This window comes from Vanessa cardui, chromosome Z, assembly GCF_905220365.1.
Source record: "Vanessa cardui chromosome Z, ilVanCard2.1, whole genome shotgun sequence".
Classification (NCBI taxonomy): Eukaryota; Metazoa; Arthropoda; class Insecta; order Lepidoptera; family Nymphalidae; genus Vanessa; species Vanessa cardui.
This window is the reverse complement of record NC_061154.1, coordinates 12697336-12721827: the sequence shown is the minus strand read 5'-3', so window position 1 is coordinate 12721827 and position 24492 is coordinate 12697336. Positions and strand designations below refer to the sequence as shown.

The 24492-nt window shown below is 31.8% G+C and overlaps 1 protein-coding gene across 3 annotated transcripts; it reads left to right on the top strand.

Annotated features, from left to right (window-relative positions):
* The first annotated feature begins 472 nt into the window (after window positions 1-472).
* Window positions 473-23298, top strand: LOC124543451 (serine/threonine-protein kinase tricornered). 3 transcript variants are annotated; one of them, XM_047121681.1, is made up of 11 exons: window positions 473-795; window positions 3055-3135; window positions 10844-10976; window positions 11222-11369; window positions 11487-11597; window positions 11955-12196; window positions 13009-13148; window positions 13701-13884; window positions 15864-16028; window positions 17223-17386; window positions 18656-23298. In XM_047121681.1, the coding sequence occupies exons 3-11, from the start codon at window positions 10855-10857 to the stop codon at window positions 18769-18771; spliced, it is 1392 nt and encodes a 463-aa protein (XP_046977637.1). In that variant the 5' UTR covers window positions 473-795; window positions 3055-3135; window positions 10844-10854; the 3' UTR covers window positions 18772-23298. The 3 variants fall into 3 exon arrangements, with proteins under 3 accessions (XP_046977637.1, XP_046977638.1, XP_046977636.1); XM_047121682.1 differs by having other exon boundaries at window positions 10832-10976; window positions 18662-23298; XM_047121680.1 differs by having other exon boundaries at window positions 10832-10976.
* The last annotated feature ends 1194 nt before the right edge of the window (window positions 23299-24492 follow it).

Sequence of the window (24492 nt, the reverse complement as noted above, 5' to 3'; positions counted from 1 at the left end):
TTACTGGGTGCATGCGTTATAGTAGCTGTTTTAATAAGTTTTTCTTAATCTTTTAATGTGTTCCGGCTGGCAATGAAAAAATGAAAGGTAAAACTTAACCTTTCAAAATTATTTTCGGGCTGAAACCCATTTTCTACTGATAGTAATTTGTTATGTTTTATTCTATCTGTAACAAACAATAAATTTAATCGCAATCTTTTCGTCTAATGCTTATAAAAATCGTAAGACAACTAAAATACTACAATTTTCAATAAAATTTTTGGAAAACTGTGGAAATATGTACCAGAATTAATAAAAAAAGCAACTTTCACTAGTTTCCTCAATTTATACTAAAATAATATAAAAAGGATTAAAAACCCTGACAAATAGCCTATTATTAAAATGAATATTTTCATAATTACATCTTTAATAAAAATATCTGTGGTCAATGTATTTTTCATCTGTGAAATTGAATATCGAATCGTCTATCATCTGTGTTTCAACCTGACATTTTCTTTGTGCAATTTACTTAGATCGCTCATGTAAAGTCCCGTTACTTTACTTTCGTAATTCATTTAACAAAGGCATTTATTAACTATCTTCAACGGTGAACCACGGCTTGTGTCAAAGCCCGTGTCGGGAATCATCAAGCGCCGTGGAGTTCAGTGACACCGTTACTGACTCGAACTTTGTGATTGTATTTTATCGATTTTAACTTTCTTGTGCAACACATTGTTTTTATGCTGTTTATTTATTAGTGTGGTCGGGTAGCTGGCGAACAAGCAGGGGGATTTTCGTGTCGAAGGTCCAAGCAAGGTGAGTCTAAACTACAAAGTATCGTCAGGCTCGAGGTCATATTACTACGTGTATTAGAAACATATTTAGTTATTGATAATTGCTTTGCAGTCTAAAAATATCCTAACGATTATCTTCCTTACGATAGGACTGAGGTTTCATTCCAGGTCACAATATGATAAAATGTTACATGAATTATTTTTGGCTGTGATTCATCTTGTATCAGCATTGTAACTGTTGTTGTACATTGTCTTGCTAGCACTCCTTGAACCGTGAAATTCACGGGTACTGTACAGGCTTTCATTCTCAATATTATATTTAAAATTGTATACCTTGATAAATTAAATATATTTAATATCATCATAAAATTTATATTTTTCATAGAGTGAGAATTCTTAAAAAAATACAAAATATTTTTTTAGCTTCTGTATTTGTTTATTTATAATCAAATACATAGGAGTAATTTGAAGTTAGAAAGGTACATGTGCATAGTTGCTTATGTTAATATTGTAGTAAAAACTACTTGTGTTATGACATCTTATCATGATAAAAGAAAATGTATTAAGTGTATCACTATTTCTTATAGTCAACAGAAGTACAAATTAATTAACATCACCTAACCTTAATAGTTGAAATTGTAATATAAGTATATAACATCAAGTATGCTTTGTAAGTAAACATTTAGATGACTTTAGCAAGTCTAAAGTCATATATGGTTAATCTATAAACCTATTTAATCTTCTATGTTAACTTTGAACCCGTTAATTTGAATAGGTTAGTAAATAGTAATTAAACATGTATATGATAAACACCTTGGTATGGAATTGATCTCTTCCTGTCAGTTCCTTTAATATATGCAAAGTTGTAAACATATATTATAATAAGCAACAATATATTGACATTCTTTCTAAGTTAAAATATTTACTTTTCCTAACTTGTGGTTTTAATTTTTACTATCAATAAGTTAGGATAATGATTTTAAGTAGGATAAAGTATTTCCACACTATGAACATACTCTAATAAAAGAAATAAATACATTAACACAATAAAAGTAATATTCACATATTTAGTTAAATATATATAAAATATTTAAACAAAAGATATTTGTTATTCTGATTATTCATAAAACAATATGTATATTCTTATAATACTGATTGTATGCCTTATTATAAAGTGACTTATTAATTTAGAAAGCAATTAATTATAAATTGATAGTAATCAGTCACTACCACATATGCTGATATGACTTTTATTATTTTGTTTACATCCAATACCTTAGAAGTTGTTAGTAATATAAGTGAGATGAATTAACCAAGAGAACCACATCAAGAGATTCTATAAACATCTTTGAATAATAGTCTTAAATTAAAACCAATTTCATAGATTGAGTGGTTCATAAAAATAAATGGATAGAAAATTGCACAACTATAATTTATATCAATAAAGATTTCATTGCCACATCATCATTCATCTAATTTGATATTTGTATGTTACACAGACAAACTGTCATTTTCTAACACCACTAGGCTAATATTTTATACCTTAAATAGGTTTAATCTCAACAGAGTAAAATGTAGAGGTTTGTTATCAAAGTATTAACAGGAATTTATGTATGTTATCATTTACATGTTTCAAGAACCACTTGAGTTTTTCTATATTATTTTAGTTAAGATTGGAGTATGAACTTACATTTTCATATTTTTATTTCTAAATAAAAAACAAGAAGTTATTTTAGGAAAGAATAAGGCAAGTGGTTTAAGCAATTGAAATACAATTTGAAAGCAGAATTTACTTTGCATTCTAATGAATTCATTAATGTTTTTTTTTTACTTTAATTTTATTCCAGCTTTTTGTATTGACCTCAATGTTATCTGTACAAAACATAAAAATAAGGAAAAACAACATTTTTAAACATATTTATTTTTTAAATAAAGTATGTTCCTATTATTACAACGTGGTCACATTAATATCTACCAAAATATTTTGATTGATTATAGTACTTGTTTTAAATTAATAGCAGTAGAAATTAAAATTATCACTGATGTAATTATTGCATAATGGGTAAAGTAACTTTAAAAATATAAAATACATAAATGAATAAATAATGAATGAATGAAATGAATTTATAAAAATATAATTTAGAAAAGAAAACATAAAGGATAGTAGTTATGATGGTAAATACTTAGAATATCTATTTACTTACCATTTTGATTACAATTTCTTGTGTGTTTAGTTTTGAGTTTCAGTTCTAGTTTCAATAGAGAACATTTTGTTTTTCAGAGTAAGCCGTGTCTTGGGGTAAAAGCAACCCGGGCACTACGGTGGCCCCTGACACCCCAGCGCCAGCGCCCCAGCCCCCGGGTAATCTATTTTCATTATTATATGCCTTATAAATTTTTAGTCAGTAGAATTTGCAATATACTGTATCGATAGGCAGTTTTATGACCAGTAACCAACGACTCAGCAGTGCCAGTGCCTAGGTACAATAGCAAATGCTAGGTATTATAGCAAGCTATATGCATTACCAATGAGTACCCAACCTTTTGATTAGACTTGTTATGACCCCTGTGCCATTATTACACTGTCCGATTTACGCCTTCTAATCAAAACTCAACAACCCATTGTTATTTGATTGACATCCACATCCATATACTTGAATCTGTTGACAGTAATTATCTTCCTGTGATTATATAGTAAGGTAGTTATTAGGTAAATTATCAGTTATATAATAGTATGCATCATGACACATATAATTGACAAATATTGTTTTAAACAAAATGTTATTTATTTAAATAATTATAAAGATAAATTGAACAGTATCACTTAAACTCCAAATAGTCATAACAATTGTAACAGTTGTTATTATTAAATCAAACAACAAGCTATGAATGAAATTGATAAATATATTTTTACATCCATTTCTTCATTTGCATGCAGTTTCTCAAATTATATTTGTATAAAAAAATAATCAGTTTGTGGTCTCAAACTGGATATAATTAATGCAGAGTATTTTGTAATGTCATAAAAATTTAAAGGATGATATAGATAATTTATTATGAAATGAATTAGTATGGCATTAAATAATCGTTTCTTATCGCTTCAGTAATCGACGAGTGATGTATTGCATAAATCTCGTCATATTTTTGGAGAGATATATTAATAAATTGTAGGATTTCTTTGTTGATATGTGCCATTTTTCGTGTAACCTTTTTGGTGACCTTAAAATTGTGATATTATTTTAAAGCACAATGTTACTGAATGACTTCATTTATTTCTACATGACATAACCTATTTAAAGTGTGGCTACAAATATTTAAAAATATTTAGCGATTATTACTCGGACATAATTGTACAATGGTTAAGATTTACGAGGAAGCTCCTAAAAACAATGACATCATAACCTTGTGTTCGCTTCTGTTTGTTGGTTCACTCAATAAACACGTTCCAATGGAAACAAGCAATACGTATTATGTAAATAATGAAATATGTCACGATTCGTTATATCCATACTTACTAAAATCATTGAATTTATTTTATTCAGCGCCAAAAAATTGCTTTACATTGCCACTTCCGCGTTGCGTTTGAATGTTCAGCTATTTTTATCTGAATCGTAATATGGCATTGAAGATTTTTTTCTCTTGATTAAAGAAAGAAATAAGTGTTATTGTTGAGTTTTTTTTAATAGAATGGCTTTATGTAGTTTATAGATAGTGTCGCACTACAAAATAAGTAAAACAAACAAGCCTACTTTATTATCTTGTGTTACGTGAAACGCCTTAACATTTAAAAACTTTCAGCAATGAAATTCTATAATCAATATAATAATCAAAGAGAATGGCTGATATCTACTATTTTGATTTAATTGTTTTTATTTCTTATCATAATAAAATAGTTAAAATCACACGATACATGGTAGTGATACCGTGTGTATCGTTTCAAATTATTTCGAATGCGCAGGTTTTCGGCGATAGTTACAATTTGTCTATTTGATAAATCGTTTTCGATCGTGTTTGCACAGTTTCATCGATGTCAGCGTAACGTGGCAGGGAGCGTCATTTTATCGCCCATTTCAAGATCATGTCTGTACTAAAATATTTGTAATAGGCCGCAAAATATTATTAATAGGAGGAGTTTATCGTCATCTTTTAATCCCTATGTCATGTTTCATGAGCGAGTTCATTTGGATAAATTACTATCGACGCAGATATCGGTATCGTGTGGAGAACTTAGGGCCGTACGATAAAAATGTAAATTGAAAACGTTGCTGTGTGTAGCCACAATAACGAACATTTATTCGAAAAGGGTAGTTTAGTAATCTGTAGGTACTTTTTTTTTTAACTTTTATTTTTAATGAATCTGGTATTAGTTTTATGTATTAAATTATAAAATAATGCATTCTGCAATGAAGTCGCTTGACCGAACTCAAATTTAGTCGACATTAAGCTGCCAAGTGCAGGTCCACAGCAGCGCACGATTGCGCACGACTGCGCCCGTTTGACACGCTTCATGCAACGCAAGTGTAGCAGTAGTAGTTGGCAAATAGCAATCTTAGGGCTATAGAATATATATAGGTTTTGGTTATTCTGAAAGACAGAGATAAGACCTTTTATCGTTATACTTAGTATAACATATAATCTGTATTTCAGGAAATTATATTAAAGTGATTGTTAGTTTAGCTTAGATTAGATTAAGTAGGTACCTATGGCTGAAAGTAACGTCATATATTTGGAAAAATACGTAGTGATAATATATGCTTTAATTGTAATGGACTATAGTTATTATCTGATTTTATCAAAATATAGTAAAAAGTTTAAATTATGACCTAATAAGTAATTAATTTATAACTTTAAATCGGTTGTTAACTTAAAAATATTATGCTTTTAAAAAAATCTCCTTATTTATTATACTATCTGTCTACTGTCCAAATAGGACATTGAAGCGCGACTTTACTTTTATTTTATATATAATTCTAAAATAAAAGTAGCCTAAGTTACACCTTATTAAATCAGATATCAGCCAGTGTAAGTCTCGTCAAAATCGGCCCAGCCGTACCAGAGATTAGATGAAATAAACAGAATATACAAATATTGGTAAAAGAAATATTTTGGTATATGTAACGTGAATGCATATACTTATGCATTTACTGACACGCTGCATTTTATGACACTCCAATTTTATTATATATGTATAGATTGTAAAAGTCCAATCGTATTCATTTATTTTACTGTAATTATTGAATGTAATACAATTATGATTCATTTAAGATATATTTTTCTAACTGTCACAAAAATTCAATAAGAAACTATGATCCCAGCAGCCAAATATAAAATATAAAATTGCAGGAATTATTGTCGTATAATAAATTTACCTGAGCTTAAATTTGATTAGATTTACATATGAGATCCGGCAATTAATTTCCGAGCATTTGCCAATAAAACAACAAGGGTACAGTCAAAATTAACAAACGGTATATTATATATATGCTTTTTTTTAAAATTCAATGTAACTTTAGACTAAAGTTAAGAAGCATATTATTATGTTATATTCATTTCTATATAATATTACATATAGCGGATCTTTGGTTTTAACACACTTTCGTTATCTACACTTGATAGATAAATCAATATAGTCGTAAAATAAACTACAAACTTATTTTGGTTCATATCTAAAAGTGCGCTTTAAATTTTAAATGGAATTTAAATTGGAGATATTTAGACGTTGTGAATATATTTATGACTGTGTTGTAAACGGAAATTTTATGCAACAAAAAATGATCCAAGAAATCCTCTATCAAATATAAAATAGGCTGTTCGGAGCTACAATTCTTCCGTGAAATATTTTTTATAATAAATATTAAGATGAGCCGTCTCGTCAAAATTATATTCCTACTTGAAATTGCCATTTACGTAAAACCTAAGCGTAATATGCACAAAGTAACGGTATGTTTGTGCATTATAAGCTTACAATAATAATAAATAAATATGACTCATACTAACTTTTGTGAGTCATATCTTATTTGGTCACGTCGTTTTACAAGTGTAATCGAACCTTTGATTTATATCACTTGATTTAACCGAATTACTTTTGTAATACAATTTTGTAATTTCCACGTATTGTCTTATACATATAAAGGGGCCTACCATGCTTAATAAAAATCAATAGTGTTAAGAACAAAGACAAATCGTGTCATTTATTTATTTATTTATTTTCTTATGAATCTTATAAAGAGAGAAATAGATTTTATTAAATTAACCAGTGTTCCTCGGCAGGATCACTATTTGGTCCTTTGTTACTCGTATATTATGTTATAATACTGAAACAATAATACTATATTAAAACGGAAGGTTTTACGCAAACAAAATAATAATTTTGTACTCGTTGTAAAAATAAATTCTCATGCCCCATCGAATAATTGATTAGACCCAGTTTAAAGTTAATCTATTACAGTAAATTTCTGTAACTCAAATTTAAAGAAACAAGAAAGTTGTTATAATTTTCGATTTATGAAGAGTTTCGATATGTGTTGAATTATATAAGATTTGCAGCGGTTTGGGTTCATTAAAGCTAAATTCTGGATATTATAGATTTGGAATAAAAATATATTTTTTTCATTGTTTTCTATAAAAAGATAACTAAAAAAACAAAAAAAATCGACATCATAAGCAAAATCAAAGACGTAATAAAATAATATGTTATTATTATTAATACAATAGAGAAAAAGACACTTGTATGTATTCAATATTCAGCATCACCTTTTTAATAATACAGCTACAAGAGAGAATAATAAATGTATATGACAATTATAATAAATAAACCATTTTCGACCCATATTCCGTGTTGAGTGGATAAATATGATTGATATATATCTCTCATGTTAGTGTACAAATGTCTCATAATTCTTAGTATGCATTAGAATCACTTTATATTTTGGTCTTATACAAATCTTTAGTGTCGCTCAAGTTTTACCATAAATATATATTTTTTTAATGTAAATACTAGTTTTATTTAATAAAACTAGTATTTACATTTAAATACTAGCGGACATGATATTTTTTTCTTAACTTCAAAATTTTAAATGATAATTTGTACAGAAGAATCCTCAACAAATGCTGGCTTTGTATATATTTATTCAAAATGTTTATACACTTATATATTATATAAGAACGAACTTATTTTCCACTTTTATTAAATGACGTTTCACCGTTACCAGTGATCAGTTTAATGCTATAACGGTACATTACAATCTTTCGTTTGTTCGGAACGGTTATTTTTTCTTAGAATACAATTTATTGCATTTTAAAACTTCTTTGTCGATCTTTAGCAAATTTGAAGCATTTCAATTCTATTAAAACCGCATCTTTTCAATTTACTTTAGGTGCCGTCATGATTTTTTTTTTATTTAACAAAAGAAATGTTCAAGTGGAAACGTATCTTTTATATACATATATACACGGTTATGTGTTTTCTAATTATCATTTAAAGGGCAATAATCCTTTGACTCTTTTTTATCTGTTCATACTATTGTAATCATAATACAATATGCATATAAGTATGTATATATGTGATGTGATTGCATAAATGTTTCTTTGCAAATCAAATAAGTAAGAAGTGCTGGGTGTTTTTCAAAAGTTCGGTTTGATGTAGTCCGCACCAGGTCTTAAAAATATTAATATACACCTATCAGTAGCAATCAATAATGAATATTGATTTTATTTTTCACGAAGGCCATAAGGTTTATATCTATGTGAATGATATAAGTGTTAAGCTATTGCAGAGGCGCGCCTTTGTGCGTGAACAGATCTATCTATACCACTTATTTCGAAGCATTACATCAGACTTGAGAAAAACCGAAAACATTGCGCTTTGGCGAAGGTTGATATGAAGAGGCATCGTTTTGATAGATTACGTAACATGAAGCGCGTCGACTCTAAATGAATACAATTAAAATATTTTGAAATAATTAAGTTATTTTTCCTCTTTCAAAATTTCATTTACAATAATGCTGAGCAATTATATTAATGAAAAAATTAATTTAAAACTGAATTTTATCATCATCCAAGAATAGGAAAACTGAAGGATGTTTGAGGATTATATATATTACCTATATGTACATAGATTTAAGTAATTTAGTACTTTAACTTTTGACTGAAAGTTTAATTTGCTTAAAGGTTTCACACGCGCATGATAAAGCATGGATGCGCCACTCGTTAAATAATAATTGTGTTCGTCACATTTATTACCCATTTAAAGTTTAAATTAAATATTTGCATACAAATAAAACACACAGTTTTGACCGCAATGCAGAGGCTTAATCTCAGTCTTAGAATATACTAAATATATGAAATGTGCTTATAATTAATAAATAAGCAAATATCAAATAACAGGAATACTGATATAGTTTGGGATGATAGACGTACCTAAGAATTCAATTCTTACATGCCGTATTATTAAACAACCATTATAATAACATAACCGTAACAATCTTCTCTTAAGATGGTGTATTTGAAGTCTTCTTGAACGGTTTTGAATTGAATTAACGTCTAGTTTATACGTCTCGTGTTTTTGTTTAACCATTTTAGGTCGGATTTCATAAATATCATTTAAGTTTTAAAAATAAGACCAAAAATGAATAGCCCGGCTGTTCATTTTTTGTTAAAGACTACTATAACATTCGTTATATTTTAAAGGGATCTAATTGCAAGACTGTACCGTAAATATACTATTGTGAGAAATTGTCTTAACTTTACAGCGTGGTGGAATATGTTCCAAACCTTCTCCTCAAAGGGAGAGGAGGCCTTTAGCCCAGCAGTGGGAATTTACAGGCTGTTGTTGTTGTTGTTGTTGTCTTAACTTTTACCGACGTTATTTATGTGCTGACTCCAGTTAGCATTTCAATAGTAAGCTCAAGGAAATTTATGTTTGTCGACTATTTCGATAGTAGAACGGTTGCTTGTAAGCGCATGTAATAGTAGGTTTATAGGTTTTTAAATGGCATAGAAAGTAAAAATATATATACGTTTCGGTGTTGTGCTGTTCGCACAGGTTACGAAGAGTACGGTTATAGTGTTGCGAGCCGAGCAAATATACGATCAATGCAGGATTTAGTGTAATCCGCTATGTCACACAATAACCCGCTCGTTTTCACTGTTCACTCGCTCCTTACGAGTCAATGTATGAAGAATTGTTTTAAAGTGTTTGGGTATATGAAATATACTTGCGTGATTCTTCAACTATATAGCCTATTTTATTAGTTTTAACTATATTTATTTTTGGTTTAATCCGAAATAATCAGAAACTAATAATACCAAAACGATCGTAAAATTTACCAATACAGACTATATACTCAGATAATTTTAGTATAAATAATAATGCAACCATACCATGTATCTCAAACTTAAATAATCCGGAAGGTTAAACCATCTTTAAAAACCCCAAAACTTTGGATTGGGGTTATCAAAGATACTTTTTATCCAAAGACTATATTTATTCGTTTAATTTTATAAATAATAAACACAAACAACAGTTTTATTTGCGATACTCGATGTAATTGTATAGAACATATTGTAATTATGTTAATTCTATGTGAAATTCAACTGTAATAGCAGCTGCAGAATGTGACATCAACTTGTTAATGTGGTTTCAGTCCAACATAACTACAGTCCGTATTTGTCTCTTCTATTCTTGAGAATATTCTCTGATTTCAATAAAATTATGTCATTCAATATATCTCTATATTGCTTAAGAGCCTGCTTCCCTAATAGGGTACAACATGATTCTAGATTAAATCGAGGCAACCAAGAGCCAGAGCAATCTGGTTGGTTGAGTTTTTTCATAAATACAAAGCTATGAGCAAGGTTGTTCTTGCCAAAATAATATCCTAAGTAGTATCATTTTATAAATTAATATTCTTATTTATACTAAAAATCTAAGTTAATTAGAAACTAATGAAACTCCTTCAAATATGCGAGCTATGATATACTAAATACTTTATTAGGATAGTTTTAGTAATTTAAGTGTTTCTCTGCACTGCCTCGCAATAATCAGAGTATAATTACAGATGTTGTTGCAGGGGTGCTGGAGATGACTGGCACCGACAACATCCGCTTCAGCGGGCACACCCTCGACAAGGCCACCAAGGCTAAAGTGACCTTGGAGAACTTCTATACGAATCTCATCACACAACACTATGAGAGAAAACAAAGGTACGTTACTATGCTCTGACGTATGTACGTAACGTGCACGTAACGATTTCAATTGGAATGAGATATACGAGGCACAGACTTCCTCCAGACTCTTGTGTACGGTCAAATTAAATTTCTCAATGATCTGACATCGAATAACGTTAAATAGGCGGAAAACGTTAAATGATAAAAATGTATTTCCGAAATAAAGCTTATTTATTTAAAGTTGTACTCGCAAAAAGTGAATAAGTTCTGTTTTTTACTAGACTGGAGAAACTTGAGGAGTCCCTCAAGGACGAGAGTCTATCGGAGACTCAGAAACAAGAGAAACGTCAACAGCATGCGCAGAAAGAGACGGAGTTCCTAAGGCTTAAGCGTTCCAGGCTTGGAGTCGAGGACTTTGAGCCATTGAAGGTCAGTTGGATAATAATGCTCGTTCAGCAATCTGCTTTTATTTTCTATTTACTTGGGGAAAAATTGTAATAATATAATTAATAAGCTAGTAATAAACTTAAATGCTTTCTTCAACAGGTTATAGGTAGAGGAGCGTTTGGTGAAGTTCGACTAGTACAGAAAAAGGATACCGGTCACGTTTACGCCATGAAGATACTCAGGAAAGCAGACATGCTTGAGAAAGAGCAGGTAAATATATTAAAAATAGATATCGTTTGTATAACCAGAAATATATTTGCCTGAGGATTAAGGATCGAAAATATTAAAATACGCAAATTTCTCCGAATAAGATGTGGACATAAATAGGAAGTTTAAGAAGATCGATTGCAGCAATGAAATTATTTTTTTCCACAAGTCTGATATTGTTTGAACGATTAGGGTATTTGAATTTCGTCATTTGTAAAATGCGTTTAGGTACATACCTAGATATCGACGATGCTTTATAACTTTTATTTTGAAGGGGATGGTGTATTTAATAAAAAAATTAATTAGATATTTATAGTTTCCGTCCATGTTAGTGAAGTAACGAAATTCCTTAATCTTTAGGTCGCTCATGTCCGAGCTGAACGTGACATCCTAGTCGAGGCAGATCACCAGTGGGTCGTGAAGATGTACTACAGCTTCCAGGATCCCATGAACCTATACCTTATAATGGAATTCCTCCCCGGAGGCGACATGATGACGTTACTCATGAAAAAGGATACATTGAGCGAAGAGTGTGCTCAGTTCTACGTAGCTGAAACCGCTCTCGCTATCGACAGTATACATAAGCTTGGATTTATTCACAGGTTAGTATTTTATTTAACGAATCACTGACTTTCAGGCTGGTTTTTAATGGAATAGTCGCTATACTAACCTTCTTGAGTAGCTTGCACTTGTTTTTTTTTCTCAGTATAAATATAATCTCCAATAGTCTGAATAGTATTGCTTACACTGCCGATTTAAAGAGCACGTAAGACCATTTGTTCTTTATGCAATTGTTCATTTATTTCATGACATTCTATGCGCATAGTTACACCCTTTCTCGCACATTCCTTACGCCTGGAAACAATTCAGGCGTACGCATGAGGATTTTCAGGTTCCGTGCTGTTACTGTACTTTCTTTCAATTGAAAAACTCAATAACTTTTTATCAGCTCGATTTGGGGCTTAAACTCATAACCTCATGATCACATGTAGTTTAATATCAATATCAGCTACTAGGCCAATAAGGCAGTCAAATACATATGAGCGCAGTAATACGTTGTCTAACGACGACTTTTTGAAGCCATTACTAAAATACAATAAGGTAGTCAATCACATACAATCAGTAGTTTTATCTATTTAACAGCATTCAGGGAATTGCATATTATACGTTATAAATTGATTTTTTTTTTTGTTTAAAATGTAGTCTCACAGATTTTATTAAATGTTTGAGTGTAGTGTTTAGTTACCTTTGTTAACATGTAAGTTGTGAAATGTAAAATGTAAATACCTGTAATGGTGTATCACACTGTACAAGTTTTCTTTTGTTATTTTTCCTAAATATGATTTGTGAATATGCCGATGGTATTTCTAAAGCAATAAATAAATAAATTTATATATTTTGTTTGTATTTACAGGGACATAAAGCCAGACAATCTGCTGCTAGACGCTCGCGGTCACATAAAGCTGAGCGATTTCGGTCTTTGCACGGGCCTCAAGAAAAGCCATCGCACCGATTTCTATCGAGATCTTTCTCGAGCCACGCCTTCTGACTTCAGTCAGTATCCATCTCTCTATCATTTTATGAATAGAAATTTCACAAAAAAATCTACTAGAACTAAATTATTCCTTTACTTATAAAAAAACTTTTTATTAATGGTATAGTAAGACACAACTTAGATGTCGCATCGGCAAAATTCGTAAAACCGATCACATCCGAATTGAATACGCTATCCCAAATTATCAATATTTATTTCTCATGCGAATATGATCTTTACACAAACGTAATAATTTGTAATAACCTATGACCGAATATATTCGTCAATTTGACGCGTCGGTTTACATGCACTTGTTTTCTCTGACGCGTAAATCTATAGCGACGAATAGCGTCGAATGGCGCGATAGGGAGCTATTTCTATTGGTTGTGTAAATCGGCAGTTATCGGTTTTATTTTCATGCCATTGCATTTTCCGATGCTACATCTAATTTTTGTGATACTATACATGGTAAATTATCTTGAAATGTATATACTGTTAATGTATTATCACGTGCATACTTATTATGGCTGCTTGTACCTCCAATAGGACATATTACTAAATGCGTAGGACAGATTTCTTTTCAGTATCGACGTCGTCGTCGGCGATGGATTCGAAGCGTCGCGCCGAGTCCTGGAAGCGCAACAGACGAGCGCTCGCGTATTCGACCGTCGGGACCCCGGACTACATCGCGCCCGAAGTGTTCCTGCAGACGGGATACGGACCTCAGGCTGACTGGTGGAGTTTGGGTGTTATTATGTGAGTAACTTTTGATTTACTAACTCTTATTTGTTATATTATACAATAGCGACTCGCCCCGGCTTGACACATGAGTCCAATGATGATACGAAATATACTTAATTTTTTTTTCTTGTTTCTTTACTATATTGTTTATGTATCAACAACAACAGCCTGTAAATTCCCACTGCTGGGCTAATCCTCCTCTTCCTTTGAGGAGAAGGTTTGGAACATATTCCACCACGCTGTTCCAATGCGGTTTGGTGGAATACACATGTGGCAGAATTTCTATGAAATTTGTCACATGCAGGTTTCCTCACGATGTTTTGTGTCTATGTATATTATGTACGAAAAAAATCATCTCAAATCCCTCTACCTAAAAAAAAATCAACATCAAAAACTGTTGCGTAATTTTAAAGATCTAAACATACAAGGACAGACAGCGCTGAGCGACTTTGTTCTATACTTCATAAAATTGACGGCTGTCAAATGGCGAATCAGATATGCGAATTATACTCTTCAGCTCTGCTTATTACGTCGGAACAATATAAATATTTTAACGATGAAATGCAACGCTGCATTGAAGGTGTAATTTAACAAAACAAATACCGATGCAAATATAATGTCGTGCTAGTTTCTAATGACGTATTTAAAGCGACAGCTTGTGAATCTCTCACGGGGGTCGGTTTCCGTTGTTTTGTCGCAGCCGGTAATTACACTGATTGCGGGTCATTTCATGTTTTACATTATTAATATATATCATGAAATATACTTTGCGAATTTGTATTATCGATTTGTCCTTACTTTGTCTATGTCGTCTTTGTTTTTTACTGTGTTTGTTTGGTTTGTTTTGTTGTTGCTTTTGCGAATTGTATGCCTTTTTTATGACGTCATATATAAGAGGCGTTGCGAATGATAAAATAAGCTTTTGTTATATAATTATATTAAGTTATTGTAGACCAAGCTGCTGCTTTGTGAATGTTTATTGCCAACCATAAGGTGAAATTTATTATGAAAATATGTAAAATAGAATATAAAATGAATTTATGCAATAAAAAAAGGGTGTTTATTCTCTTACTAGAGAAGAGTCATAAAGCACACTCATTTCTTGGAGACTGCTATCCGATTCGATTATTATTTTGGACTATTACATTCTCAAATAATGGAAGTTATTGAAGATTTCTAAGCTGGATAATGAAATATAATATCTAGATACTAAATTGAAATTATGATATCCCCCTGACTTACTAACTAAGCGAGGCATCTTATAGTGGAAAATTGCGCAAGGCACTTTCTGTTCAGTCAAACTCATAAGATGGAACCTCAAATCTACGAAAAATTCAGTCTACTACTTGCATTTACTAGATTTTTGGGCTTCTACTGATAATATTTGGATATGTAAAAACAATATTTCTTTATCGATCCGAACAGGAGCTTTATCCCAAGATTTTGCAATCCGTGACCTCATATCTAGTCAATATTAGGCAAACAAAAGTTACATACATAATAATGCCATACAAAAGTTACAACAAAATTTTCAAAAATGTCAATGAGCTTTTAAAATTAAGCGCCTTGCATTAACATCGTGCTTGCGGTGTATGTCAGTTGAATAATTAAAGCGATAATTATTTATTTTGCAATGCGATACCGTTTAGAACGATAAACAATATTGTTTTAATAATTGTTTCAAGTACAATTGTTGTAAAATAATATTTCGATGTTTATAGTTTATTTCATAAATTTTTTGTATTTGACGGTCGTTTATTGCAATGCGAATTGATATTGCTGTATGTCAATGTTAATGAATTATAAACGTATTATGCTTGAATTATAAACGTATTATGCTTCAACATATATCCGCTTAAAATTTAAAACATAGGTAGTCACAGTTTTTAGTGTTAAATTATTATGTAAAGGGAACAAAATGTTCGAATGTTATCGTAACAATTTCAACTGTTATCATCGAATGTATTAATTAATAAATAAAACTTTGAACGCAGGTACGAAATGCTGATCGGATATCCGCCATTTTGCTCCGAGTCGCCTCAGGAGACGTACAGGAAAGTGATGTCCTGGCGGGAGTCCCTCACCTTCCCTCCCGAGATACCGATCAGTGAGGAGGCTAGGGAGACAATCCTGCGCTTCTGTTCCGAGCCTGATCGCCGGTAAGATGGGGCGATATAGTTACTAGATTTAACTTTAAGAATTTAGGCAGGAAATGGGTCATCTGATAGTAGGTGGTCACCTTCGCCCATAGAGACACATATAGCAATATCTTAGAATTGCTCCACACATCATCAACGCGTTGTTACACTGTATCTAGTAAAATAAGTGCCCCAAGCCCCAAAGCGAATACAGCAATGCTAAGTATGATTATTTTTGTAATAATCGATTCCTGTTTATAAATGTGAACTATGTATATTAATATATAAGTATGTTTACTAAACATAATTTTATGAGTAGTTAATGATAACATAAGTACATTGAAAATCTTATTTTAGCGAAAAATCATTTAAGAAAACATTGTTATAGAAATATTTTACAGTAAGGCCTTTTCTTTCTATTAGTTATATTTAATGATGCTATCAATATACGAGGAACAACAAAAAAAACAGCTACCAATACGTCGCTATTCCTTTTACACAAGTGAGAAAATGGTACAGATTCTTGTTATAGAATAAATAAATAAGTAACAGTCTGTAAATTTCCCACTGCTGGGATAAGTCCTCCTCTTCCATTAAGGAGATAGTTTGGAGCCTATTCCACCACGCTGTTCCAATGCGGGTTGATGGAATGCACATGCAGAATTTCGATGAAATTAGACACATGCAGGTTTCCTCACGATGTTTTCCTTCACCGCCGAGCTCGAGACGAATTATAAACACAAATTAAGCACATATATATAGTGGTGCTTGCCTGGGTTTGAACTGGCAATCATCGGTTAAGATGCACGCCTTCTAAACACTGGGCCATCTCAATAAATACCCTAATGATATCCCTGCGAGAGTACATACACGCAATAACAACAAATTCTCCCTTTTTTACATTAGTAAGAAAATAATTCAGGGTTGTAGTGTAAATAAATATATATCTCAGCATGGTATATCATATGGAGGGGTTCAGTATACAATAAATTATGTTAGCTTATTTAAAGGTTATTTTTAGTTTGTTGTTCGTATCAAATGTATACGTATGTAATAAGTAAAATGAAGTAAATAATTCAGGGTTGTAGTGTAAATAAATATATCTCCCAAAATAGTATATCATATGGAGGAGTTCAGTATACAGTAAATTATGTTAGTAAGCTTATTTAAAGGTTATTTTTAGTCGTTTTCATAAGTAAAACGAAATATTTGCAGACTCGGTTCACAAAGGGGCATCGAAGACGTGAAGTCGGTTTCGTTCTTCCGCGGCGTGGACTGGAGTCACGTGCGCGAGCGCCCCGCCGCCATCACCGTCGACGTGCGTTCCATCGACGACACGTCCAACTTCGACGACTTCCCCGACGTCAAGCTCGAAATACGTGAGTGTGATCGTTATAAGTGTTTGCCTCTGGCTTTATTCTTTCTGTATAAAGATAAGCGCACACTGACTTTACTTGGTGGTAGGGCTTTGTGCAAGCCCGTCTGGGTAGGTACCACCCACTCATCAGTTATTCTACCGCCAAATAACAGTACTCAGTATTGTTGTGTTCCGGTTTGAAGGGTGAGTGAGCCAGTGTAACTGCAGGCACAGAGGACATAACATCTTAGTTCCCAAAGTTGGTGGCACATTGATGATGTATGGAATAGTTAATATTTCTTACAGCATCATTGTCTATGGGTGATGGTGACCACTTACCATCAGGTGGCCCATCCGCTCGTCCACCAACCTATACCATAAAAAAAAAAAAAACTGAGGCGGGCCGCAACGCATAACAAAAATTCTGCTGAATCAGTTTCATACAAATTTGTATGGGCTATCGCACACCTCAGGCTGGCCGCAACGGGCCATCACTAGCCAGGCGTATTTTTGCGGCGATGTTATGCGTTGCAATGCGGCCCGTCTCAGCGTGCGTTAGACGCAACAAGTAGACGTCTGAATGAGTGCTGTTCGTCAGAACTATCCATCTTATTAGATTGCCAAAACCTGATTATAAGATATTGGGTCGCGGTACGGCCCGATGCGCCTGCTATATGCATTGGCGAAATTTTGCAATGCGATGCGTTGAGGCCCGCCGCGGCTATAGTGCGCGACCTTTAACACATACAAATACGTGCATCCAATATAGTGGGAATTGATTTATAAAGATAGACTCAATTTATTATATGAAAAGTCAGTTTTAATGTAAAGTAATTAATTTTACAAAACATAAACAAACCTGAAGCCAATGATGTTTTAGAAAACAGATAGTTATTAAAAAGTGAAGACTAGAAAACGTCCTAATTGGGACGTTTGCCTTTAGTCGTTTTACGTAGTAATACGTTATAATACATCATTATTACGTAGTAATACGTTTTGCGTAATTAAAATATCTAGTTATCCCTTTTACTTATTGTTTTTATCAAGCTATCCTTCTTACTTTTAACGAAATGTAAAAATAAACTACAATAAACAGTCCCCGGCGCGGCACAATTTTTTTTTTGTTTAGTATGGATATAACATATCTGTTTATTAGAATATCATTGCCTGAAGCTATGGAAACATTTGAAATATAATACAGTAAAATATTATTTATATTATTATTAAATTACTTTGTAACGGATAACATGTAATCTTTTTTGTCTTGGACTTATTATTGTTTTATTTCCAGCATCAGCGCCCATATCCCAGGAGGGCGAAGTCGCTTATAAAGACTGGGTGTTCATCAACTATACGTTCAAGCGGTTCGAGGGTCTGACGCAGCGCGGGACACCAACCAAGAAATGAGTATGAGAGCAGCCTGCCCCCAGACCGGTGTACGTTGACATACCCAGTGACCGTACACCGATCAAATGTTGCACCATTGTATAAGTTCACGGACACAATATTCATATCTCCATTGTCTATGTATATATAATTATTGTCTTTGTCTCTCAATATTGTATTATGTCTATTTAAAAAGAAATTAATGTAAATAATTGTTTCGATTCCGTTGATTAATTTCTTCGATGACGTCACTGATGTTCGTTTTTGTTAATTTATACAACGTAATGTACTATTAACAGTGGAGATTGATGTAGACTTATAACCGAAACATTACCGCGGAAGTGCAACATTAAGAGTTATTATAGTAAACAGTGTACCGTCACATATTCGGCTTGCAATTAGTGATACCTGGGTTAACTGTACATACCGAATTCTTGAGTCGAATTGTATGTGTGTCAATATGTACCGGTTGTTTGTATAAAGTTGAATGAATCGGAGGGTATTCCCACAAGCGTAGAGCATTATGTCAAATGAAACTTGGCCCCGTCAAAAGGAATGGTTTTGTGTACGTGACTACTGTGAATGCAATGGAAATTATATTTAACCGATAAATATATAGATATTTTATAAACAATTTACTATCTCTAAAACAACGATGTTCAGATTCAAGGGATCAGTTCGTCCGCAGAATAATAATAAATACAAGAGTATTTTTTAATATTTAAATATTAATTATGGAAATACTATTTAAATATTCCTGTAGTTGCTCAAGATATTTGATCTTTATAATTGTACAATAAATTCGAAATTTTATTTCTAAAATAAATCGGATCGCACAATATTTATATTTTTAAATTCTAAACTAAAATCTTAAAAAAGAAATCGATTATATATTTACATTAATAAATATATTGGACCTAAAAAAGTACACCGTTACTTCAATATTTTAGCACTTTATTTGAATTGTTATTGACGTGTCTTTACTTGAAAGGATTCTCGAATATGACGAACATGTATACTTAATAAGATAATAATAATGATGTTCTGATGAAATCGCTTAAAGAGAAATCGTTTGTCGTGAAAAGCTGAGTTTCATTTGAGGAGTTGTTTGCTCTGCGCTTCATGTAAAAATATATTACCAACAGGCAAATTATACCGAGTGTGTATTACCGAGCTTTTTAAGCTCCCATTACTTCTGAGCTTACCCAGGCAAAGTTAGGTTCTTCACTGTATTTGCTCACGTTAACATCCATTTTTAACGAAAATGGTTAAACTAGTTCGTAGTGTGTACATTCGCGTTTCGCTTTTATTATATATTTATTTCTATACGCCAAAAAAAAATACATAGGAATTCCTTTTTTGAAATTTAGAAATGCATTATATCTTGCCAAGTAGTTTTTATACTCACGAGCGAGCACTGACCACAGGTCGAGTACGACCCGACCAAACGCATGTCCTAGCGTCTCTGATACATATAACAGCATTCGCATTTAAATAATATAATTTGCTATGTATTTAAGTAAATGTAATTTTGATATATACAACTTAGTAATGAATCTATGCAATACTGAACGGATGTATTGAATTATCGAACAATCGTCACATAGAAGAGCAATTCCAAACAAAGTGGTATGTGAGTAACATTTCTTCCATATCCCCGCTGAAGTTTCAGTGTATCACAGAATATACTTCAAATCGTTTTTATATTAACTAGTCCAAAATGAAAAAGCGACTCGGTGTCATCATCAAAAATGTTTGTCCCTATAGTGAAGTATTCCAATCCCCTCTACACAGATATAAAATTAAATGTTTATGTAAAAGTATTTATGTATATAAAGATATAATGTATTATTGCTCATAATGTGTTGGTAAATGAAAATGCAATAGAATCCGTCCAAAACTTGAGTTACTATCGAATAGCAGTTTAATGAAATAAAATTATAAATTATATGAACTTGTAATTATTATTAATTTCGATATAAATTCTTATTTAATATAAAAAAATATTTATTGTAGTAGGGACGAACATTGTTGATGAAAAATATTTACTAAGTATACAAACAAAATTGCATTATTTTATTGCATGAATTATATAATTTGCGAAAACTGAAGAAGCTGAAACACAACGAACTCTATTCGTATTTAATTCTGTCGAATGATCATTCGTTTTCACCTTGTTCCTGACTGTAATATGAAGTTACCAAATGAAAATATTGAATCCGATAAGTTGAATGTAGCGGAATAATGTTATTTGAACAAATTAGAGCTTTTAATCCTTTAAAATAAGGTATAATATTGATAAAAGAAATGTCTACGAAATTGTCTATCACATTAGTATTACTGTACTTCCTAGCTAAAGTTTAGCGCCCTATATTACTTAGTGGTAGTTCTTGCCTGTAGCGTAAGTACAAAAGTAAGATATTTTGGATTTCTTCTGTCGATTGAAACACAGCCACGTAAGGAAAGATATTGCCCAATTCGTCTGAACCTTTAATTTCTGACGTTAAAGCCTCTTCCACACTCGCTGACAGTTACATAGCATTTGTTACATGATTGAAATTGACGAAAATCGATATTTCCGAATAATATCGTCACTGTCATCACACAATAGTCCAAAGTATAAGAGATCAATACGTAATATTTATCTAAAGATTATTTAAAAACGTAGATTCCTTACCTGTAACGATATTGAATTTATAAATAAGTGCGTACACAGCGGTCTGTTCGAAAAATGAACTGTGTAGATAATTAATTGTTTGTTGTTATACAGTAAGCACGCATAAAATACCTTCAGTAATATAAGACAATTTGTCGATGTGTGCGGACAATTGCTTTGTAAGGTCGTTAGCGTGAAACGAGCCTAAGATTTTTGCAAAAAGTTTAAGTAAGAATATAACTGCATGTACAATCGAAGTGTTACATGAAACGCTAACTGGCTTACATGACATACATTGGCATGTATTTACTGTTTTACGTAATGCAATATGTCCATTCTATGTATTCTGTATATCAGTGTTCCCGGATGATGACATGTAAAGTTAAGACTTTTCTTTGTATAATGTCCTATGTAAGCATACAACCTGTACACGTGTGTACGAAACCTATTCCTGTTTTTATTTCGCTTTGATAATTATTAATGTAGCGTATTGTAGAAACATTTGCGTAGTTTACTAATAATATGAAATCGATGTTGTATAATTTCTAACTGTATCATTGGATTATTTTCATTTTAGAACTAATTAATTATATTATTTAGTTAAATTATTTAGTTAGTTTGATAGATGTATTCGCGTTTTATTAGTCGCGTTCTGTGTACGGCGTATCGAATTAATGTTCTGTGTCGAAACTGAGATAGATAGATAGATATAATGAGTATTGTTGATTGTCTTACAGTGGTAAAATTTAAATGGTATAGAAAATTTGACGTTATCCTCACTTAAATAAGGTTTGAATTACAATATCCTTGAGCTTACAGTAACATTAATAGTATCACCGATCTATCCTCAGTGTTGTCCCATAGCGTTAACGTTCAAACATTATCTGTGTAAGCGAAGGTTAATTATTAAGCTGATTTCGAAAGTTTTCCGATATGTATGTGTTGTAGGTTTAAGGCATGCTGTTATATGGAACGCTTACGCAGTTTTGTTATTTGATGTTTTAGGGAGACACGATTATGTAATAGCCTATAGTGGCTTTAAGGTCGGGATACACCTGCGCGGTCAAGCTAACGGTATTGTTATAACGACCGTCGACAGAACAAATTTTTATACACTCAAGATTATATAATTTCTTTACTAATATTAAATTTGAAATGTATTTCAAAAAACAATACTATCCAAGTCATGTCGTTCATATTTTGGCTTTATCACGAGCAGAAACCATTATATTGTACACTTAGCCTCGCAGGTTTGTCCGTAGCTTTAGGGCGCCCGATTAAGACCAAAATACTATTTGGTCACTTGGATATGTAGTGTTTGCAAAGTATTTGTAAGATTGCTTGACGATTTTTCAATCGCTTATCCAAATCGAGTTTATAAATATATATTATTAAATTGCAATTTCACAAATGTATTTGTTAAAACTTATTTATTTACTTAGTTAAGATGAAATCAAATTAAAGTAAGATATTTGCTTTCTTATAAAAAAAATAACTTATATTATGTCAGTTTAGTTTATACTAATTAATTTAAAATACATTGTTAGTCCAAGCGAGACAGTAATAGTAATGAAAGCGAGAGAAAGATATGGTGATATCTTCGCTACGTATCCATGTACAGTCGGCATAATAATGTTTATTACCTATGTTACGTGCACTCATTACAGTTCAATGTTCACACTTTCTATGGAATATTATCGCTTCGGTGTACAGCGGCCACGGTCGCTTGTTTATTCATTGAATTTAGATGTTTGCTTTGTTATTGTTATTGATAAAAAAATATGAATTATTTAATTTCTTAAATTGTAAGTTTTGAAAATATTTTTGTTTAATACTTATTGTTTCTTCCATGTGATTTAAGAAAGTGGCAATACAAATAATCATTAAAGCGATATGATTTTTTTTTTTCTTATATTTTTAATCGTAGACCTCGAGTTGTTGTTTTCACCTGCAGTAATGACACACTGGACGAACTTACCTGCTTTTAGTGCGAACTGGCAACCATTGCTAGTGCGGTCGTTTGACGTATCAGATAAAACGTTACTTGGTGGTAGGGCTTTTGTTCAAGCCCATCTGGTCAGGTACCATCAATTCATCAGTTATTCTACCGCTAAACAACAGTACTCAGTATTGTTGTGTTCCGGTTTGAATGTAACTACAGGCACAAGGGACATAACAACTTAGTTCCCAAGGTTGGTGGCGCATTAACGATGTAAGGATTAGTTAATATTTCTTACAGCGTTATTGTCTATGGGTGATGATGACCACTTACCATCAGGTGGCCCATATACTCTTCCGCCGACCTATACGATAAAAATAAATAAACAAAGGTTTTATTAAAAATACCTATTCCATTTAGAATTTAAGGAACTTAAAAAAGGAACATTATATTCTGGTACTTCAGTGTGTCAGTAGTATTTTTTTAAATTCAAAATAAACCCCCTACCTCTTCCCAATCGAGACTTACATTTTACACATATTTTTCATAAACTCACTCTCGGAAAAATTCAGGTACGCACGCAAGAACTGAATGACATTTCAATCGAAGAAGTAGGTGTAAATATACCGGATTGTCTTAGATATTTTCAGTTATTAGATGGCATAGAAATTATAAAATGAGGATTACAACTAATTACAAAATGAATACAAGATAAAGAATTAACTTTGTTGTTTTGTTGTATTATTAGGTAAACAGTAAGACTTAATAACATTAATGTAGCTACTCTATAGTATACGCTGAAAAAAAAAATGCGATATTATTTTTTTTATAATCATATTACGACTCGTTGTCTGATGGAATTGTAATTCAAATATCAGATGGCTTCGGTAACGGAGATTGATTAATCCCTGATCCCTGCTTCCCTGCGAGGACTTAGACCTTGCTTTCTGTTAAATATATATATCTAAACAGAGATATAAAGATATATAATATTACTTTAATTAATAAATCAACTAATGAATTGGACATCTGCAAAGTATTTACTATGTAAACATAATTTTACCTTCGTCAAATATTGCGTAAAGTTTTGGTTGAATAGAGTAATCAATTTCAGTATAAAAATGTGAAAGATGTTCTGTACGGCTAT

What these genes read in the sequence shown, in the direction of transcription:
- LOC124543451 (XM_047121681.1), top strand. Translation starts at nt 10,855, where the DNA reads ATGACTGGCACCGACAACATCCGCTTCAGCGGGCACACCCTCGACAAG. An exon ending in CACTATGAGAGAAAACAAAG is followed by an intron (nt 10,977 to 11,221) that starts GTACGTTACTAT and finishes GTTTTTTACTAG; the next exon opens with ACTGGAGAAACTTGAGGAGT. An exon ending in TGGAGTTTGGGTGTTATTAT is followed by an intron (nt 13,885 to 15,863) that starts GTGAGTAACTTT and finishes CTTTGAACGCAG; the next exon opens with GTACGAAATGCTGATCGGAT.